This window comes from Vanessa tameamea, chromosome 18 (genome assembly GCF_037043105.1).
Source record: "Vanessa tameamea isolate UH-Manoa-2023 chromosome 18, ilVanTame1 primary haplotype, whole genome shotgun sequence".
NCBI classification, from domain to species: domain Eukaryota; kingdom Metazoa; phylum Arthropoda; class Insecta; order Lepidoptera; family Nymphalidae; genus Vanessa; species Vanessa tameamea.
In genome coordinates, this window is record NC_087326.1 from 308,972 (window position 1) to 331,312 (window position 22,341).

A 22,341-nucleotide genomic window follows, 5' to 3' on the forward strand; every position below is an offset into this window, starting at 1 on the left:
AAATAACAATTATATTTAGTAAACTATAACGATAACTTTTCTCTATAAATTTTTATATAGTGAAAATTTAGTGTTTATTTTATGTTTTTCACTAAACTTTATATGTTTTTAAATTTATAATAAGTTATGAAAACAGGGTTATTTTCTATTACTTTAAAAGGATTCAGACATAGATACTTACTTTAAATTATTCCGCAAGCAATTTGTAAAAAGTAAATATACTCCGTCTTATTAAAAAAAACTAATTTATTAAATAATATTATATAACACACGCACTATAAAGTATCTTGGGGGAAGACATCAACAGGATTCGTAATGAAATTAAGATCATTGAGCTCCTTGTCAAAAATACAGTGCGAAGGAGGTTTTCTGGTCACGGGGCCGAGGCGGTGGTGGCGCAGCAGCAAATACAGTAGCAAGTTGTACTCCGACGTGGCGTTCTGAACCATGCGCAGAGTAGCCTCGAGCTGTTCCTGACGCGCGTCCCAAGTACGTAGCCGTTCAACACAATCTTGCAAGCATTGATTTAACTGCCGGAATAAAATCCGTTGTGCTTACTTTATATTTGATAAATAAAATAAACAGTTTTATATTTATAATTTACTAAAAAAATGTAGTATATTGCAGATGACACAACTGAATACAATTCTTTTAAAAAAAAATACGTTTTTTTTATTGGCAGGAGCTAAAACGATTTGAACAAATCAAATGCTGCTAGACTTTTTTAAACGATTATGGAAGTTACCTTAATTATTCGCCTCTCCATTAGCTTCCTTTGTATCCAGTCACAAAAGTAAGTGATCACTGCCAGCAGTAGTAACGACACCGTGAGGAATAAATCCAGCGGAGGCAGCTCGAGGGGCAACCAAGTTTGCGTGACATTCGCTGCGTGCACAAGCAATGATTTCGGCTCAGGCGACGATTCCTTCGAGTCCAAATACAAGTCTGGTACATAATACTGAGCTGGCAATAGTAACAGTGTTACTAGCGCCGTCACCAGCAATCCATTTGAACACCCGCCTAACGGCATCGAAAGCCTTATCAGCAAATTGCTTTACATTGCTGCCCGGGAAATAATATTATATTTTGTAATTTACGCCTAAAATATATAAAGTTTTGAATAAAATACAACATATATTTTTCTTAAAAATGTTGATGACACTTGATTTTTCTTCTGGATTTCTAATGACTTATTGTATGACTTATAGCTAGTCATATTATAGTTTATACTACACAAAGAGTAACTATGTATAATTTGCATATTACTCTGTATTATTTATTTATTTTTGTACAGTAAACAGAATACATGTTGTAGAAAAAAGTGTACAAATATGACCTGTCTTTCTTATAACTAGAAAAATAGAGGATAATTTAAAAAAATGTATGTATGGGACTAAAGCGAATAAAAAAAAATGTACCACCAATGGTTAATGAATGAATTTATAATTAAAGAAAACCACTATATATCATATGGAGTTAAATATAAAACAGAATTACGTTTAAAAAATAAATGTATTTTTCTTCTAATACTATATAGCAACGAAGTCAAGGGGGCAAGACGGCTTAAGAGAATCAGAACGTCGTGACCTTTAGTTGTCACAACAAGTCGGTCTGGTCCTCAGTCTGAGACAAATCAACGTTATAGAAATCCCGCTGTTAGTCTCACTGTTATTTGTTTTTTTTGTTAATGAAAATATTACCTGGCTCAATAGAAAAAAAGTATGTTACTTTAAAAAAACGTTTTATATTAATTGCATATTTTACATAATGATTGTGTACTTCTTACTACAGTGCAAGTACCTTGACTTCGTTCTTAGGACGCGAAAGTAATCATTAATGGTAAAGAAAAAAATGTGCTTTAATATTAAAACACACTTTACATATTTTGCAGTTTTTAAATATCCCTGCATCATTTATTCGTTACAAGCTATCCGACCAAACTTAACCGTCAACGTCAATGTCATTGGTTGCTCTTATATTTATTATTTTGACAACAGTGTTCAACGTCAACTTCGTACTTAGAAAATTCTGTAAGTTTGAAAATATAAAAAACAATTCATTTTTTCCTTATGACATAATACCTGTTAACTACATACTGTAATATTCTTAATGTTTTTGTTTAGAGTGTCATTATATTTATTTGTAGACTGGTAAGTCTACACAATGAAAAGTAAACTTTCCCTCACCTCATATAACAATTCCATGGCTATAATTTATAATCGTTTCTTGTCTTTTCAGGGTCAAAATTGTTATGTAGCAGTGGTCAGTAGAACAAAGGACTTGTAATTCATGTTTTGTCCGGCGGAAAGTAAAAGATCATGAAGAAAGTAGTATTATTTAAAAGTGTGTCAGAGGATTATAAGAAAGTGTTTAGTGATAATAATTATGAGGCGATTTTCGTGGAACCACTGCAATTTGAGTTCATGAATTTACAGGAACTTGGTGAAAAATTACTGAGTAATGATTATAATGGTATTATTCTCACAAGCCCTAGAGCTATTGAGGCCCTTTCCAAATGTTGGTCCCCTTCGAAATTCGTTATTTGGAATACCAAAAAGATATATACTGTAGGTGAGGCTAGCAATCAAAAGGTTAAGCTATTACTCGGCTTAGAAGCCTTGGGCAGTCAAACTGGGAATGCTGAAACACTAGCAACACTCATAGCAAGTGAAAACAGTGCAAAATCAAACTTTTTATTTCCTTGTGGCAATTTAAGATCAGAAATTTTACCAAACATATTACAATCCAAGGACATAACAGTCGATGCACTAACTGTGTACGAAACTAAAGAAAATGAAAATTTAAGGACAAATTTAATGGAACTCAATAATACAGTGAATCCTTGTTGTATGGTGTTCTTCAGTCCATCTGGTTGTGAATATATTTACCGTCAGCTGCAGACGTTTAATAATAACCTTTCGATTTTACCTCATTTTGCTATAGGCAACTCTACTGCACACAAAATTGAAAATCTGGGAGTTGAAATAGCCGGTGTGGCCGCCAAACCTAAACCAGAAAGCATGATTGAGTCTGTCCAGCAGTATTTTGAAACCACCGAGTCATGTAGCTAGCCATGTCAGACACTAATTGTACATGTTATGGTGTTGGTTATTTGTATATAAATATTGAATATATGTTATATAATACTCGAATATAGTACAAGAGTTTTAAAATTTTATTTATGCATTTTATATTGTTATTATTTTATACAAACAAATTATGTAAAATAAAATAAAACTATGAGTAAATAATTGTTGAACTCCTTAAACTTCCAACTCATTGGCTGGTGGATTATCACAGTTGGTAGTGCTTATGCCAGTTTCAGCGTCCCATTTCTTAGAAACTGACATGTATGTCATCACTACACTACCAATCACTAAGACTGAGTTTATCAATGCAAGAGGCTGAAATAAAAAAAAAAACTTTTTATTGGAAATTTAATTTTGTTTTGTAAAGTTTTAAATATTTTATCTTTTTTCTTTCTATATTCTTATCGTCTACGTTTGGACAATCCATACATTTTTAAACATTACATCATTTTTAAATTTGGTTTGTTTTTTAACATTGAGTAAAGCGAAATGCGCCTGGGTTCATTTTTCACTGTCTAGATGTCATGGTTAGCATTGCATTATAATTTCAATGTGAAATTAATAAATATAATTTTTTACACAGACTTGTAACTTTTAATTAAAGTACATTTCGGTTTATTGCTCACTAACGACCCGCCCCGGCCTCGCATGGGTGCAATGCTGATACTAAATATACTACAGAATGTCTTACAACGTTCACAGTTTTTCAGTCATTACAAAATACAAACCGCTATGTCCCTGCATTTTAAATCTGTAATATCTTCGAAAATATTCATTTCAATTACATGCTGTAAAAGGCCATATTGATCTATATTAAATGCACAATGTATTTAAGGTACTTAATTGGATAAGGATTAATGCTGCATTGCTTAAAATCGCTTTGAAAATAAGCCATTATTTCTCGTAAAAAGTAAAGGATAAAAAATTGTTGTTGTGGGCTATCCCTATATACCATAGCGACTTCTTTCTTCAGCTTTTTAAGGTGTACAATAATGTAGGACATTATTTTGATCTATCTCGTAGGATTCAGCCAGCTTTTGCAGAGCAAAATCAGAAGTTATACACAATTAGAATATGATTTCATCCTTAGTATATATTAAATAAGTGTGTATTACCCCGAACGCGTAGTCGACGGCACGACGTGTCTCGCACAGGGTGAAACTCAGAATTGTAACAAGCAATAGTGACACTCCAATCACAGTCGATAATATTATGTCCTGTGGATAAATAAGCCTTAGGTAACATGTTTTTTAAAAGTCTTATAAGTATATGCATACCCTGTGTAGGGGTGACCACTCATAGGGCCGGATCTACCATATGGCTTTTTGGGCTTCAACCCAGGGCCCCGTGGATTCAAGGGAGCCCCAGCTAAGTCAAGTCAAAGTCACAAATAGACGATAATGCGAAAGAATCAATAACTTTATTAAATTAAACAGATCGTATGGTTTGCAGCCCTGTGAGTCCTGCAATTAATCAAATCCATTCAATTCATTTAATTAAAGTCTACGTTCAGATATGTCTTAGGTGGGCCCCTAAGTAGTATTAGCCCAGGGCCCCCTAAACTTACGGTCCGGCCCTGATCACTCATCAATTTATGTACCAAAAAGGAGCAATGAATGTGACAGTCACAAGGGACGTTTAATATAACGCTGTAGAACGTGTTATCGGCGACATATTCGTATTTATTTATTCAATGTAGCAGCATTGCACTTTTGATTCTCAATATGAAAATTGAGAAAAAATTAGATGGATTGATATGAAAAGGGCTCCAGCGTGTTTTTATCGCCAGATTTTTTAACTTTCAATATAACAAAATATAGCCAGACGTCCCTTTACACAATCATTTTATATTACCTATAGAGGCAATTTCGTTGATTGATTTCTGGAATCATGTTGTAAATCTGTATACATTACCCCACAAAACACTCAGTGACTGAAGCTGCACAGCAGGAGTAATAAGTTTTGTAATTGACGGTGTACTCGCGCTCGGTTATAGAAACGATAATAACGGTAATATACCAACTGTTATGAAGCACGTCATGGGTGCGTGAGTAGCCAACAATGCGCTGAGCGCGCAGAGAGCAGCGAGCGTGCCCCCCGCGACCAGCCCCGTACCTCCCGCGACCAGCCCCGCGCCGCACCAGCCGCCCCACGCGAACGCGATAGACGACAACGTACATACCACCTGCAACATTTGACATATTTCGTCGCCAAACCGATAAATTGCTTTGATTGATTGACAGCATAAAACTGCTTTATTATCCGATAATTTCATCACATGTGCCATTCGATAGGCACTAATTCTGCACCGGACCACGATCGGCGACCCATCTTATTGCTGAGAATTAAGTTCCAGTTTTTTATTTACTGTTTAAATTTAGTCTCGTAATTCAGCGCAGGCGGATATACTAAAACATATTATATCCGCCTGTGTCAGCAATGCAAAAGTACATAACAGAAACACGCAGTGGACATTTACGACAAATGTTTTAATGTTATAAAAGTTACGGCTAATCTATACGAATATTATGAACAGCAAGTTTATTTCGAACATATTTTTGCTTAAGTGGGTACATAATTCGTTTTTCGATGAAGGTTACTTGGTACCTTTGTAATAGGCCTTTGCTGGATCACAAGCCGATCGTGGCAAGGTAAAAACCTGCCATTTCATTTAGTTGAATATACCTAATAACAGGGTTCATATGAAAAAATACGTTACTTCTTCTTTTTGCCACACATTAGCTTTAAGAGGAGCTTTATTGGTAGAAAGGTCGTACAGGGTTTCGTCATTTAACAATAGATCTGGGGTCCAATCAGGTTGGCCAACCCTAGCCTATTCCAATCACAAGAGAACTAAAACAAACAAATAATTTTTTGCATTAAATTGAAGTGATATCATTGATCGATATTTTGAATAATCTATGAATTTCATAATGTACCTATTCATTATGAAATGGCGTTTTGAATGTGGCGAATTTGTTATCGAATTAAAGTAGACATTACGCTACATTACTCATAAAATTAAAACCGACTAACTGTAGGTACTGGTTTTTAGGTAATGAGTTGTATTCGGTTACATCATGTTAAGCTAGCTTATAAAGCTGCAGTCCTAGGTTCAAATAAAAGTTATTGGATACAGAATAGTTAGTTCAAAAGTTACTTTAAAATGCTCCTTTGCCTTAGAGGGCGCATTAAGCCCGTCCTGTGCTCCAAATTGTTAATTCGTAAACTATCACACTAGGGCACTAGGGTGATATTCTCTTAATCCCAAATTCAATACAAGTGCATTCGCTGGCTCGTTGTGTATATACTTTACTGTACTTACAGTTGCTAATACTTTCAGAATTCCTTCAGGCGACACAAAGAAGTCATTTTCTACATAGTACTTATAAAAGATCTTGCGTTCTGTATCAATACTTTCTGCAATTTGCACTGAACTTTCCATTTTATGGACTCACCCGAGCACTAAGCTTATCTGCTATGGTCATGGCGATGCATTGGATAAAATTCCATATTAAGTCAGCATTGATAAGATAACACTACAATCCATTAATTTAAAGCACTTCAAAGTCAAAATATAAAGGATGATCCGTAGTAATCAGATTTGATTTAATTGATAAAATAGCAATTATCGTGAAATTAATTGATTTCAAAGATAAATTTCAAAATAAGTACTAATGTCTCAAACAACTCTGCCCAGGGTCGCACTACAGAAGTATTTCATTTCATTATTTTCTTAATTATTATTTTTTAAATCTCAATATAGAATAAAGTAAACCAAAATAAAATAACAACACGTCAATTGTATAAAAACCATATATGTATTATCATTAAAATTTAAAATTAAAACTTACTCGCACAAGGTTCATCGAGATCAAACATTACAATCACCGGTTCTTGAAAAACATTTGTAATTCTTATAAAGAAATATACAATACAATACAACACACAAAGCAACGTACTCTTTCGTAGACATTTATTGAACATATCTGCGGCCCGTCGCGTCACACAGTTACAAAAATTGAAGATAGAAAATTTGGTCAATTATTAGTTATAAATATGATTTTTCATATTGTAACACTCATCAGTTTACACGAGCTCATAGCTCCGCGTCGCAGTTACACAAGTGTCCCTGTGACAGACGGTAATCTGCTGCATGCCTGTACGACGAACTACTAAACACTTGGTTACGTTCTGTATTCGGTACAAATTGTCACACAATTTTCACAGAATGCATAAATATCAATATATTACAAATATATTCGAGGCCGCAGAATTATAAATATACTTATAATCGGAAGAGTCATTTTAAAAGTGTCCATTAACAAGTGTGATCGTGGTGTGTCGTGGTAATCGCTAAAGGAACACTTACGTTACAAAATATCACTTACAAACAGTGTAAGAAGTACATAAAGAATCAAGTAAGTCGTTTGGTGATATGTATGATATAATATAAATAAAAAAGGGGACTGGCCTCCAGCTTCTCCTTTGAGTTACATTACGATTAAGCGATTGAATTATTACAAAATTAATTGTTCTTTTAGAAAATACAAAATTGATCAAGTTCACGATTTGTGTTTCGAATGTATCTATTTTTCAACCTGGCCAATACTGAGTAGGGCCTTCCTGTTTCCGCTCGGTTCGAACTAAAACGGTACAAACATCCTAAGCTCATAGCGCGAGTACGACAGATTAGACAGTATAAAATTACATCCTATAACAATTCTTATTTCGTATATTTTGAAATCCCCTTACCACTAACTATATGTATTATAAACAAGTGTCATGCAAACTATTTGATCCAATACAAGCGTCACATTAAATAAACGTGGCGTACGTAAGGACACCGCAGATGTCGCTGGTGTCGCTGGCGTCGCTGGTGTCGCTGGCGTCGCTGGCGACCCCGCCACACCTCCGGCCGGATACGGTTATATAATATATATGAATACCATGATCCACTTTGTCTACTGAATTCTTAGCACAATAAACATGTCGATTACAAGTAAAAATTACCCTTTGCATACATTTGTATATTGATTCATTAATTGTATAATAATATTAAAAACTTATCATAAACGGGGACAGCCGGACACGCCACCGGGCGTCGAAGTAACGGGCAGAAGCTTTCAAAAATACAGATAAAATATTGTTTGCGAATAATCTAATATTTGTGCAAAAACTACTTAAGGAATGCCGCTCGTTAGTAATAAAAATAAATACTTACACTAAATGGACTAGCATCAAAATCAGACTTGGTAAATAATAACGTTTAAATACAATGTAATGAACGAACAAACAACAGTCCAGCAAAATAGATGAGGAACCGCTCTCTCGAGATAAACCAAACCATTCGCTAAAACCGATTCATTCTAAACATTCAGGAATTTGTATAAATTGTCATTAAGAATGACATTAGAGGCACAATTAGCAGCAGTTGTGATCAAATCTATTTTGCCCTACTGCTCCTACAGATCAATAAGACTAGATAATTACATGGACGTGAATCACAGGCGAAATCTAGTGGCAGTATTAGACAATCTCCGATCCTTCTCGTGTGACGTACCACTAACATATCAAAAGTCCAGTGCTCATCGCTCCTGAAATAAGACGGTCCTAAAAGTAAATGCTAATTTGTTACATAAGAATATAATCAATTCATCTTCGGAGTCCTTTAGAACTCCGCGAAACCGTACCCAACTGGGGCTCCCTCGATCACTCTATACGCTAACGATCGAGACATCAACGAGACTAGGTAGCTCCAAGTCCCATTTAAGAAGACATTATGTTTTGTGCCAATTCCATCACAAACAAATTTCATGCGAGACACACGCGACTATACGAGAGGGCTCCCCGATCGCCCACGGACCTCACAGCTCGGCGGCGACCGCGGACCGGCCCCGTCCCGCAGACGGAGGTATTTTAAAACGATCCCGGCTCTAGAAAATTGGGGTTTCATCGAAATAGGTTTAAAAAACTTGTTTCAGTACTGGGGCGCCACTACCACACTACACTCACGGCACCGACTAGAAGTCGGTGGACGACGGCGGTCACTATAAGGCGCGGTCGCGCGACGTGGAGGCCTGCGGCACGGCGCGGTAGGCAGCGCGCAGCGAGCCCGAGCGCGCCGCGCGCAGCCCCGCGCGCCCCGCGCGCACGCAGCCGCCGCGCACGCACACGCCCGCGCCCAGCAGCGCCACGCCCGCGCCGCCCAGCGCGCAGCCCTGCAACACAGCGCACACTCAGCGTCGCTGGCGGCGCCCGGCGGCCACCGGCGGGGCGCGACACTCACGGCGGCGGTGTACAGCATGGACGCGACGGTGGAGTGCGCGGCGGGCGACGGCAGCGCCACCAGCAGCGCGACGGCACCGCCGGTCAGCCACGACGCGCTCCACGCGAATGATACTCCGCTCTGAATATTTTTTTTCAAAAAAGAATATAAATGTGATCCAGCAAAAAAAACTTATCTTTATAATAGATTAAGACGACAATTTATAAATGGAGTAAAAACTAAATTTGCCATTTTATTAAACTACTATTTCTAAGAGACATTCGTTCCCTCCATATTTCAGTTCAAGGTCAAAGTTATTTATTTATGTTATTCCCTCTTCGAAATGGACAATAGATTTTACCATATTGAATTACAATGACATGGATGAAACTCCTTACAAATCTGTTCCAATCGACGGGCAATAATGCATCCAACAAGGAGATGTGCATCAACATGAGGATCGTATGCAGCATGAAGGAAGTAAGTGCCCCAAACAACAGTGGCTTAGCGGCAGATGCGGCACGTAGTCCTAGGGCTCCCCACACACAAATGCAAACACAGAGAGAACACAACTGTAAAAAAATAAACAAACTACATTAGATTATCTTTTATAATCTTAAAAGGATCAAATCTTGAAACTTAAAACCAGTTTATTTCATCCATTTGAATGAGATGAAATTTCGCACACACTTAGTGCTGGTTACATTACAATCTTGTTTACTATATAAAGTAAATTTACGCAAACAAATGATTACATAGAAGCTTTTTAAGAAAGTTGAAGATTTAATTATGAGCTAGCCTATGGAGCTCTCACTGACTTAGAACAATAAACATTTCAGAGCTGTTATTTTTTTTCTATAAGATGAAATTAATGATATGTTGCCTGTTAAAGCAAATTTCATCATTATCATTCTCAAAGGGGAAAGGCCTTTGCTCAGCAGTGGGAAGTTAACATGTTGGTACTATACTAATTATTTTACATAATTATAAGCTTGTCGACTTATGTACAAACAAAATAATTTAGAACAAAAATTATTGTTTAAACAGAAATGATATTAATTGAATAAAAACACAACTTTATTATTAATTATGGAATTACATTATAAAATTTAAAACACTCTACAAAATAAAAAGCACAATATTCACGAACAAAACAATGAAGTATATGAGAGAGCTACACACAGGCATAAAACAATCTACATAATACACATTGTTCCCTAAGTAGGTCACAGCGGGTACAAGTATGCTGAACCTCTTTAGCCAATTAATAAATGGAATATTGCATTCATGTTCCTGTACAGATAACAAGATAACTACTTATATAGGCATATTGTATTTTCAACTAACTTTGTATAGTAGTCAACTATGATTATACCATAAAGTCTTATGGTCTAATCATAGTTGACTACTAGTCCATCAATCTAGGAGACATTGTCACAACCCCATTAGTAGGGTACCTTTCAATAATAACATGTGGCCTTGCCTTCACTGAGTGTTTTAATGTAAACAAAACATTAGCACATGTGTTAGTACAACAAACTAAATATTATCTCTTGTTATGTTTTAATGTTGTCCTTGCTATGATGAACTGCCAGTGTTGATATCATCATACTTGAGTACTACTAACTATATGACCAAATCTTGTATAAATATAAACCATAATACTGTTCCAAATTTTACTTACCACTAGAAGAAAAGTCAAACCGCCCGTCGGCGTGATCAAGTACGAGAGGTGGCAGTAGACAGGTGCGAGAGCGCGCGGGCGCGGCGGCGGAGCACGCGAGTAGTGTGCGTGCGAGTCCCACGAGCGCTCCGTGAGCTCCGTACCGGCAGGCGAGCGACCGCCCGCGCCCGCGCACCCACTGCCAGCGATTTCGAAGTCCTGCACGTCCTCGCCGCGGCAGCTAGTCGGCTCCAGCTCTCTTATCTCTTCCAGCAACAGCTCCACTTCGTCGGTCGAGTATAACTCGCTCGCGGACACGTAGCGCGCCGGCGCCGCTTGCATATCACCCGCCTCGACCTCTACCGCCGAGCGCCGCCGCCCCGGCCCCTCCTGAAAATGCACACACTGTAGCTCCACATACATTCACTCATTTAAAGGTTGTAAACACTTTCTGTCTACCTATTCCGAGCGACATCTAGTCTTCGTCCCTTTGTCAGTAACCGCATACTATGATAACGCGGATCTGAATAATTGTAAAAAAAGCAAAATGGTAAACAGATTAGAGAGACGCTCTACTAGCACGCCATGTTTGTTATCATCATTTTTTTTAAACAATGTCACAAATAGGGTTGCAAGTAAATTCTGTGTCTATGCTACGCTCGGATACTCGTCTATTCTCTCTATTAAATAATCAAACTTTCACTCAAAATATTTTTATTGCTATCAAATAAACGAAGTTTAATTTTTAACAAATTTTTATTAATTACAATTTTGGGTTTTGAAAATAGACCATATGCAACTTCATACTATCACACTAGCGGTAAAAAAGCGGCAGCGCTGCAGTCAGTGCCAAGCGCGCTGTTTTCGTGAGCTCGGACGTGTCTTGTTTACCTTCTTTTTCTCGCTGGAAAAACATATGAGTCGTTTCCCCTACGTGAAGTGGGGTGGTATGTGGAACGCTGGTACCCAGGACGACACTAGCGCGCCCTAGTACAACGAATACCCACTGACGCCCTGACGGGTGCCCGCCTGCCCTATGCGGGCCTCTAATTCCTAGGGGAGATCCTGGGGTACCGAGAACCCTCCTAGTTCCTGCGGCGCCTAATGAGGCGGGGAGAGAAGGTGCGCGTAGCGTTGTTTCCTCCTCCCCTGTCTTCTTCGGCGGATCGGGTCTGCAGCAGCGTCCACCTCCCGCTCCCGTTCCGCTGCCTCCTTGTGCGACATGACGTTTTCGCAGAAGAAGCGCATTTCCGACCAACACGCCTCGCTACCGAGCATAGCGTTGGTGACGCTCGATGTCTTGTTTACCTGCGTTTGTCAATGGCATATCAATTGATATCACCAAACGCATGTTGGTACCTTGAAGTGGTATTTGAGGGTCCATTAGTTTCAACAATACGTCAAATGTTGCTATAGACATTCGAAAATAATTTTAAAAAATTGCAGGGTATTGCCTCAAATACAGGGTACAGCATCACAAACTGCCCTTTTATGTATCTCGGGTCATTCACAGGATGTACCCAGAATGCCTTCTGTTTCCTTTTTCGTCTTCTAGCGACACAAACCGCTATTGCTTGTTTTTTAACGTTAACCATTCTCACGTCTTACCAAAACGCGATACAAGACAAGAGTGATTTAAAAGTGTTCGTATGAATAATCAAATTAAGATCGTTATAAAAGCGCCTACGCTGTATTTTAATTTTAACGCATCGCTTTTTAACTCTCGTGCGAATGAGGCCTTACACTTACTTATTGATAGTCAAATTAAACACCGGTTCTGAAAAATAAATACCCTGATCTGAGAAGAACCGGCGTAATAAACTCAGCGGGCTTTTTTGTCAATTTTATTATTTACAAATATTCAATATCAAAAGAAATAGCCAGGAGGCGATTGTTTCATTCCCAAGGTGTGCTATCAAACATAAACTCACTAATTGTATAATACGCACCTTTCGCACTCAAGCTTTCTTTAGTATTTTTTTTTAATTTGACAACAGAGGCATTTTGAACGCTTTCTGGGATCTTGATGTAGAACCTTATACATTGCCCCACAACAGAGTTAAAACTGTAGTCAAATAACAGGACTACCACGTTTTTATTTGTCCCTTGTATCAATGCTATTATGAGTATCACATTTTCTCAAAAAATAATAAATATTTTCCGTAAATACATAACATTACGGAATATATATTGAGAATATCTTCATTTCTTTAACCGTTGATATCTTCATTTCTTTAAATTTATACATTAATGATTCTTTAGCTCTTAGGTTATAGATTTCGCGAATAGCCTTTTCTGCAGCACGAATTTAGTATGGGCGTGGGTTACTCCAAAGCATTGTACCGTAAGACTTTATATTGTGAAAGTAACTGAAATATACTAAGAGAGCAGTATCAACATCGGTAAATAATCTTTTTTTTTTTTTACAGCATGTGCCGCAGATTCTTAGTCTACTTACAATTCCCCATTAATAAGTAGGTACATCAGTTTTTACATTTTGCACATTTGGTGTACAAAATTTTACAATTTTTGTGTTTTATTATTTAGCCTAAGATGATTAATAGCGTAATGACAGATTATTAATGACAAAATTTACTAAATTCACTCGTAACATAAGATGTGTAAAAACGATTTACTTTTAAATGTTCGTATTGATGCATTTGATCGTCTAGAAACAACAGATTTCCTTGGTATTAAGAAAATAGCTTTTGTGTGTAATGTTATGTATGTACGCAAAAACATAAACTATTTTTTCTAAAATAGTGACACAGATACTGTTGTTAACAGAGGAACAAGCATAAAATTGAACCTGATTACACAAATTAGTGACTATTGTCTGTGACAATATATACATTTTTACATCATAATCAACATCACAAACAAAATAGAGGGTTTTTTCGAACCGGTGTTGATTTTTGACACTTAAAACAAGTGTTACCTTTTTTATTTTGACTTTTTTGAGTAGCTGTCTTTAATGTCAGAGGTCAGGAAGAAAAAACATTTTAAAAAAAAACGAGAGTTGTTTTATAATTTGTTTTATTTCAAAATATGTAACAATGATTTCGCGCAGAAGCACTTGATCCTAGTATCACAGAATCACTTCAATTAGTTTTCGTCAGTATACATTACGCTTAACAATAGATCCATATTCGTACAGATCTATCACAAGAAATATTAAGAGCACCAAATTAATAGTAATTTTACACAAATATTGTAATTTAATTACAAAGATTATTAAAATTAAGTTTGATAAACTTTGAAACAACACTGAGTTATTCTTAATGTAAAAAATAAATCAATATTTGTCAACAAATGAAGCTAAATACGATTCTATTGGATCATATGCAACAATTTTGTACACAATGTTTTTACATTCATTCAAAATGTACCAGTAACCTTGTATTAAAATTAAACAAATTTACAAGATATAAACAATGGATAATTTAAAAAGAAATCTATTGAAGATAAATTTTAAATGGAAATAAGAAAAGTACCATTTGAGCTTATAATCCTAAACATTTCATTTACACACAACAATGTCTCAGTGAAATGTCATTGTGGCTTCACTTCCAAAGTCACACGCGTGGGTCATTATTCTACTGAGTCAATCAATAACAATCACAAACATTATATGACAAACAAGCTGAGATATCTTCACCCAAATCTATTTTTAAAAATAGAACTCAAAATATCTTAATACTGAGTAACTTGAGGTAGAATTATTAAAGGAACACTGCCACTGCCCATAAAAAGGCACCTCGCTCAACTTCTAGCAACTATTTTTCATTAATTTTCGTTTCTTGGAAGCAACTTATGAGACACGAATTTCTGATGAGATTTAACCGAAACTTAGGAGAACCTCGTGACCTAGAGGAGAAGTCGAGAGGTTAATATTTCTCGAAGCCAGGCGGAGGTCTAATCGCTTCCATCGAGCCCGAGACGCCGGTCTGCGTCTCCGTCGTCACCATGCGGAACTCCGTCGCGTGCGGGTTGAGACTGGAGCGCGCCACCATCGCGCGCGACAGCGCCTGCAGCATGTACTGCTGCGCGGCGCCCGGGTTCACGCTGCTCAGCAGGGCGAACGTCTCACACTCCTCCGCCGTCAGCGACACCGCGCTGGCGGGCGCGCCCCGCGCGGGCCGGGGCGGAGGGGCGCGCGGCGCGGGCGGCGGGGGCGGCGGCGCGGGCGGCGGGGCGCGCGGTGCGGGCGGCGGCGGGGCGGGCAGGCAGGGCGGCACGTGTCTGCGGTAGTCGTCGACGAATTCGAGCGCGATGCCGTCGCGCAGGTAGGCGTGTATCTCGGCGAAGTTGGGCGTGTCCCCGGCCTCCAACGCCTCGAACCGAGGGTACAGGTAACACTCCGACGTCTGCAATGCACCCAAGTTTCACGATTATTATTCGTAAATGGCTAGAACGACGGCCGCTGTTGGGCACGAGGCGCGCGAGAGGGTAAGACGTCGTCGGTTATGAATACCGTCGGTCGAGGCTCGATGTTTTATTACGAACGTTTCAATTTATTTCCGTCCTGTACACGTTTGTCTACAGTTTGTCTAATTTTAAAATATCATTTGATCGTATATATAGATGTTTTGAGTAAGGTTTGCCGCGCTATCGCGTCGAGTGCACTGAAACGACCGGTCTTGAGAATTTGCAATTGAAATTTACGATTTTAAAGATATCTCAGCTCTAACAACAGACGCAGAATCTGCAAAGTACGGTCAACAGTCGCGATGCGAACGGTCTCGGGAACTCCATCGTCGATAGCTTCAAGAGACGCGACGAACACGAATTGCAGACACTAGGAGACACCGGCGGTGAGCTTGCGGGCGAGCGCCAGCCGGCGCTGCAGCACGCGGCTGCCGGCGGGCGGCGCGCGCGGGCGGCGCAGCGCGCCCCTCGCCGCCGGGGCCGCGCCCACCTGCGACGCCGACTCGAACTCGTCGCTCGCGCCGTCCGCTTCGCGCTCGTCGAAGCGCAGGATGGTGCCGAGCAGCGAGCGCACGTCCGCGTCGCCGGAGGAGGAGTCGGAGGCGGGCGCCGGCGCACTCACCCCCAGCGCGGAGTCGGCGCGCGCGTCCGCGTGGCCGGCGCGCACCAGCTCGGCGCTCACGCAGCGGTCCTCGCGCGTCGCCGTGTCGATGAGCAGCACCTCGAGCGCGCCGTCGCGCTCGTCCACGGCCACCACGTTGGCCACGAGGCGGCGGTCGCGCACGAGGCGCAGGAAGTGGTGCGCGGCGGGGCGCGGCCAGCGCCGGCCGGCGGCGGGGGGCCGCACCCCGGCCAGGCGCGCCCGGAGCGCCTGCGCCTCGAGCCCGGCCCACTGGCGCCGCAGCGCGCGCAGCTCGCGCACGTCGCAGTTGTCCACCGTGCCGTAGTCCACGTGCCGCACCTGCGACGACCACTTCGAATCACTCGCCGATTCGTCGATGGCGATGATAGCTTTCCGTATTTTACGACGATGAGAGAGGGCGTCGTTTGGGACGATCGGATTACTTTGACCGTGTCGCTGTCGATGATCTTGACTATGAGCGAGCGATGCCAGTCGCTCTCGTAGCGGCTGCTGCAGTAGTGGCCCACGCGCACCGCGCCCAGTGCCAGCGTACGATTTTTGCCCTCGCCGTGAGTGTAATACTCGCTGAAGAAAACAATAGATCTACAATAAACTGAATCATTAATCTCGCTCGAATTCCAAGACATTTCGCATGAATATACTAGAGACGAGATACGAGGTTGCGCGACCGACAGACTAACTTCATTTCATCCATCACGTTCTCCATGGCGATGTTGTATCGCTCGCCCAATCGCAGCAGCCAAAAGTGCGAGGGCGAGTACACCTCGGCGACGGCCACCTCCAACATGGTGCCGGGCACGACGTCCGCCAGCGACGCCGACGGGATGCTCTCCAGGAAGTGCATGCAGTCCTCCGGGAACACGTCCGCCTCCTGCAGCACGCACACGCCTTAGAGAACAGGGGCCTGCACGGGGCGACACTGCGAGCGAGCGAGACTCACGAAGGCGACGCCGGGCAGCGCGTCGTCGGGGTCGGTGACCGCGCAGGCCGCGGCGGCGCGGGAGGCGCGGGGCGCGGGCACGCACGTGGCGAGCAGCGGCGCGGGGGGGGCGCGCGCGTCGCTCAGCAGCCAGTCGCCGCCCGGGTGGCGCGACACGCTGACGTCGGCCAGCGCGCACGCCACGCTCAGCACGCTCGTGAAGCCGAAGCGCGAGAAGTTCAGCTCGCGCCCGTGTCGCTCTCTGGAGACCATAATGATTCATATTTTACAGGCTTCCTTGGGAGTATTATATACCGAAATAAAGTATTGAAATATATTCCCCACACCTGTAGAGTCTTAAGATGTCGGTACACCACACTCCATCAGGATGACTAAGTATTATATCTCGGATTTCCCTCTTCAATTCGTCCAGCTGTGTTCTCTTACTGCTACTTGAAGCTATAATTAAAATTTAAAAATTTAATAACATATTATATTTTCTTAAGGTACTTATTCTGACTATGTTATTCATATATCAATCATGCATAAATATGATATAAATTAAATCATCAATCGTTTTATACATGACATTAAAGAGTTATAATTGGAATTCTGTATGAATTCCAATTACAAAAATAATTGGTGGTAAACATACATGATGATGTCTGTCTTCCTGAATCATCATCATCTTTTAGAGATTCTTTATCATTGGTAGACTGCTCACTGATCGCATAATGAGAGCTGTACAGTGCTGTTCTCTTTTTGAGAAAGTTCTGCAATGCACTTTGTGAGCAATTCCCATTATCAAGTGTTTGTTTTCCATCGTCAGTTTTATTAGCCTGAAAAGAATAATTTAGATGTTATTACTTTGAACTTGATGATATATTACCACTACAAAACTATATTTATGTAAATATTCTTTAGTTGTTGCATTAATTTCATTTATACAAGTAATTTTGGACTTGGTTAAAATTATTTTAATCTTTAATTTAAAGATATACAACAAAGCTCGTAAACTGTTATTTTGTGAATTCTGTGAAGAGCGCTGATGTCTGGTAGATATTTGTTTATCTAGTTCAGACACATGCAATATTTGAATTTGTAAGATTAAGTTTTCTATCGTAACTGTTTATTTGTTGATAGTGATCATAATCATGTAGCTGGCAATTTCAATTCATTTAATTTTTTTGTTGTGATAATGAATGACTTTCAGATTTTGATTTACACAAGAAGTAAATAAAATAGCAATTCACTGTAGCTATTTATAAATGCAATGCAGTTCCATATAAGGATCAAGTTTCTTATGTAAGCCGATATTTGACTCTACTGATGGTGTTCAAAATTGTCTATATCAGCTCATAATAATGAATCTCATAAAGGGAATTTAAGTATATTTAGTCCATTCTAATTACAGTAAAATAACTTCGGCCTTGAATGCTATGACATCAATCTAAATAAAAATAGGTTTCATGAAAAAATTGCATTTTGAATGTTGAAAAAGTTAGATTAAAATTGTACTTAGATATGAGATTTAAGTGTAATAGTGTTGTATTATTAATAGAGATTTATTAATCAAGAGGTATAGTTCGTAATATAAATGAGTTATTAGCAATTCTAGTATATCTTTACTCCTCATGCTATTCAATTATACTACAAAACTCTTTTGGGCCTTCAAACTTTCAAATTCACATACAGATGGATACAATATATTATATTGCATTCGTAAGACAATGGCACTGGGTCATTTTGTGTAAATATTATCAAATATGTTTGTGTATACCAAAAAGATGTCTGTATGACTATGGCTATTTCCAGTTACACTCTATCAGCACATTCCAAAGAATGTTATTTGCTGTTTAGTACAGATAATTTTGATCTTACAAAATTACCTGTGGAGCATTTGATGTTGGTGGAGGATGATATTTTTGAATTTCAACATTTTTGGTTTGATTATGTGCCACATTTTGTTCCTTTGCTTGTATATTTTTCGATTGATAACTTGTGACTATTAAATTTGGTTCAATTGGTTTGACTATAGATTCTGGCACACTTCTCCTTTTGCCCTTACTGTAAAATTTAAATAAACACAATTAAATTTAAATGTCATTTCTGATATAAAATTATATGTTCATTAACTTACAATTTGACAGTTGGGTTGGACTTCTGTTTCTGTACAAATTTATCAATATGTTTTAATGCATCCGGAACAATTAATGTCAATTCAGGGTTTGCAGCCGGACCCTGAAACTAATGATGACATGTTGCATTTTAATAACATAATTAAATAATATATTACCCAATTTTGAATAAAAAGCCTTTTGAAATTAGTTAAATAAAAGCCTGGCTAAAGATATATAGCAATCCTTTGCCCCTTTAGTCAAAGTAATGATAGGTATTGATATCTTCATCAGCAATCATGATCATTCTCAACAGAGACTAGCCAATTGCATAGAACAAATTATACTACATTAACAGCCCTTTAAATTTCTCACTGCTGGGCTAAGGCCTCCTCTCCGTTTGAGGAGGTTTGGAGCATATTCCATCACACCACTCCAATGTAGGTTGTTGGATAAAAGTGTGTGCACAAACACAAGAGCACTCTCTTTTCACTCAGTTTCATATTTATAAATCTTTAGAAGATTGTATTATGTAAGCAATATAACAAATCATTTATAGATTGGTACATACCAAGAAACAGTCACTAAATTTGTCCTTGAGAAAGGTGATGGGATCTTTGTATCCATACTTAGCAAGAGGTATTTGCTTGCCAACCATGTTTCGATAATCACGCAACAGCGACCGTACGTCTACTTGACTGGGACTAGAGACCACCAGGGACCTCAGCACAGACTTGAGTTGCTTTATTTCTTCATCCATTTTACTAACCTTTTTGGACCACTGAATACACATTATTACCATTTCATATATTTGAAGCTACAATTTAGTTTAGAAACCATAATATGAATCTATAGTTCCATATAATGTATCAATTCCACATAACTAGATTTAAGTGAAAGCAGAAAGGTCAAAAAGTTTTGTTTTGTAATTATTTTCCATAATACTAATTTTAAATACTGAAATTATTTAAGTATACCTCCACTTTCACGTTGAAAATAATTATTTAGATACTTGTACGCAACTTCTATTTTAATTAAATAAAAACATTATTCTACCTAATAGTATATAATCACTACGCTTTATGTGAACCTCAATTTACATGATACTCAGTGTTAGAATGGAATAAGTTAAATTGTTATTCATTATATTAATACTTATTTCAGCATCCTATTAACTTTTTTATTAAAGAACAAATTTAGTTAGCACAAGTTACTGACACCTATGAAGTGTATTATTTGATAGGTAGTTCACGAAGAATTATTGAAGTAAACATAAACAAAGTAATGTCAAAACAACCTCACATTTTTAATTCGGGCTTTATTTCTCAAGACATTTGGGAGTTTTTTTACAAATTAAATAAAAATTAAAACATTAAAAAACTTAATTTGACTATTCTACAATCAGTCTGGTACACTGTTCAATGTACCTATATATAATTATATACTATATATATTGTCGGTTTGTTTGTATGCAGCATTACAATCAAGAGTCATAAAAAATTTTTTGAAAAATCTATCATACTAAAAAATTCTTACATTTGAATTGAATGCAGATAAATCTACATCTACATACCATACCAGAATCGGTTCGGTAATTATTGTTAAGATTTTTTTTGCTATAGATCGATATCGATTCGTTTGAAGAATGCCATATTTAATATTTTTGACATAGTTCCGTCCATTCTCAGAGCGCGTGGGATATATTACTGCAATATAATTGCATAATTTAATGCAATTCAATTCCAAATTTAAATATATATATATTTAATTTATTATTGAAGAAATATACTCCCCTTGAAATTAAAAATATATCCAATTCGTAAAATAAATAATCTTGATCTAAGAGGAGAAGAACTCAGTGAATATTTTTGGAAAATTTTATTACTTATTTAATTAAATATAGTACATAAATGATAAAATTGTTCTAATAAAATGCCAATAATAATCTTAAACTCTAATTTGCAAAAATGTTTGCATATAACCTACAATCTTACGGTTACGATACGTCAATTTGACAATTTTGATGTTTATGACATATATACCAGTTCCATACTCATAATACGATTGAAAAGATAATTACGTAAGGAAAAACGAAAAATAGGCTAAAATAATGTCTTTTTTATTAAAACGCACCCTTGGTGCGGGAAAAAACCTTGGACGTGCTGTTCTAAACAGTAATCAATACACCGGAATCCAGCGAGTGGCTACAAAAACAGATGTAGCTACACCACAGGTAGAAACCAGGCCTACTGTGGCCAAATTAGATCCTTTACAAAAGTCTCAATTAATTGATTTTGGCAAGTATATCGCAGAATGTATGCCGAAATACGTACAAAAAGTGCAGATAACGGCAGGTAACGAATTGGAAGTTCTTATTCCTCCTGAAGGTGTTATTCCAATACTTCAATTTTTGAAAGATCATCACAGTGCACAGTTTGCTAGTCTTGTTGATATCGGTGGCATGGATGTTCCCAATCGACCTTACAGGTTTGAAGTTATATACAATCTATTATCATTGCGTTACAATGCCAGAATTAGAGTGAAAACATATACTGACGAATTGACGCCAGTTGACTCTGCTTGCGAAGTATTTAAAGCTGCAAATTGGTATGAAAGGGAAATTTGGGATATGTTTGGTGTCTTCTTTGCAAACCACCCAGACTTGAGGAGGATTTTGACTGACTATGGGTTCGAAGGCCATCCATTTAGAAAGGATTTCCCTCTCAGTGGGTATGTCGAGCTTCGCTATGATGATGAGCAGAAGAGAGTTGTAGTTGAACCTTTGGAATTGGCTCAGGAGTTTAGACGCTTTGAGCTTAGTGCTCCATGGGAACAGTTCCCTAATTTCCGTGGAAATCCTGTTTCAGAAGAAGTAGTAAATCAATCTGGAGATCAACCTAAAAAAGAATAGATTTGTGTAACCAGTAAATAAATATAATGAAAAAATAAATAATCATTTGTCTTTTAAAAGTAATAACTATGTGTAGAACCCCTTAGAAGTTAAAACAAAAAAGAAATAATCAACTATTGAAGAATGTCTTTATATAATAAAGAAGGAAGTTGATTATATTATTAGTGATGTAAAAATGGTTTTTATTTAAAATTCTCGCTCTATAATAATTAATTAATATAAAATTAATAAATATTTTTTTTAATAACTAAAATATGCATTAATTAGGATCTTTGTTTAATGACCTAATAAACAATTAACCTG

The 22,341-nt window shown here is 38.3% G+C and overlaps 6 protein-coding genes across 7 annotated transcripts; 2 read left to right on the forward strand and 4 right to left on the reverse strand.

The window, feature by feature from the left end:
- Nucleotides 1-251: 251 nt before the first annotated feature.
- On the reverse strand, nt 252-1,188 carry LOC113401041 (uncharacterized). Its single transcript, XM_026640752.2, has 2 exons — nt 746-1,188; nt 252-530 (listed from the first exon to the last, which is right to left on the reverse strand). The coding sequence occupies exons 1-2, from the start codon at nt 1,028-1,030 to the stop codon at nt 276-278; spliced, it is 540 nt and encodes a 179-aa protein (XP_026496537.2). The 5' UTR covers nt 1,031-1,188; the 3' UTR covers nt 252-275.
- A 738-nt stretch (nt 1,189-1,926) lies between these two features.
- Nucleotides 1,927-3,251, forward strand: LOC113401040 (uroporphyrinogen-III synthase-like). 2 transcript variants are annotated; one of them, XM_026640750.2, is made up of 2 exons: nt 1,927-2,030; nt 2,239-3,251. In XM_026640750.2, exon 2 carries the CDS (start codon nt 2,319-2,321, stop codon nt 3,069-3,071), a length of 753 nt encoding a protein of 250 aa, XP_026496535.1. In that variant the 5' UTR covers nt 1,927-2,030; nt 2,239-2,318; the 3' UTR covers nt 3,072-3,251. The 2 variants fall into 2 exon arrangements, with proteins under 2 accessions (XP_026496535.1, XP_064073795.1); XM_064217725.1 differs by lacking the exon at nt 1,927-2,030 and adding an exon at nt 2,076-2,097.
- LOC113401042 (uncharacterized) lies at nt 3,155-6,768 on the reverse strand. Its single transcript, XM_064217790.1, has 4 exons — nt 6,415-6,768; nt 5,113-5,274; nt 4,205-4,306; nt 3,155-3,404 (listed from the first exon to the last, which is right to left on the reverse strand). The coding sequence occupies exons 1-4, from the start codon at nt 6,532-6,534 to the stop codon at nt 3,264-3,266; spliced, it is 525 nt and encodes a 174-aa protein (XP_064073860.1). The 5' UTR covers nt 6,535-6,768; the 3' UTR covers nt 3,155-3,263.
- A 123-nt stretch (nt 6,769-6,891) lies between these two features.
- LOC113401035 (uncharacterized) lies at nt 6,892-11,639 on the reverse strand. Its single transcript, XM_026640744.2, has 5 exons — nt 11,480-11,639; nt 11,042-11,410; nt 9,756-9,929; nt 9,379-9,498; nt 6,892-9,310 (listed from the first exon to the last, which is right to left on the reverse strand). Exons 2-5 carry the CDS (start codon nt 11,360-11,362, stop codon nt 9,140-9,142), a joined length of 786 nt encoding a protein of 261 aa, XP_026496529.2. The 5' UTR covers nt 11,363-11,410; nt 11,480-11,639; the 3' UTR covers nt 6,892-9,139.
- Nucleotides 11,640-14,068: 2,429 nt separating this feature from the next.
- On the reverse strand, nt 14,069-19,936 carry LOC113401033 (uncharacterized). Its single transcript, XM_064217746.1, has 10 exons — nt 19,699-19,936; nt 19,151-19,257; nt 18,900-19,077; nt 17,666-17,849; nt 17,358-17,469; nt 17,032-17,272; nt 16,772-16,962; nt 16,514-16,655; nt 16,071-16,409; nt 14,069-15,387 (listed from the first exon to the last, which is right to left on the reverse strand). Exons 1-10 carry the CDS (start codon nt 19,927-19,929, stop codon nt 14,908-14,910), a joined length of 2,205 nt encoding a protein of 734 aa, XP_064073816.1. The 5' UTR covers nt 19,930-19,936; the 3' UTR covers nt 14,069-14,907.
- A 1,215-nt stretch (nt 19,937-21,151) lies between these two features.
- Nucleotides 21,152-22,080, forward strand: Nd-30 (NADH dehydrogenase (ubiquinone) 30 kDa subunit). The gene has a single exon (XM_026640748.2). The coding sequence runs from the start codon at nt 21,238-21,240 to the stop codon at nt 22,036-22,038; it is 801 nt and encodes a 266-aa protein (XP_026496533.1). The 5' UTR covers nt 21,152-21,237; the 3' UTR covers nt 22,039-22,080.
- Nucleotides 22,081-22,341: the final 261 nt, after the last annotated feature.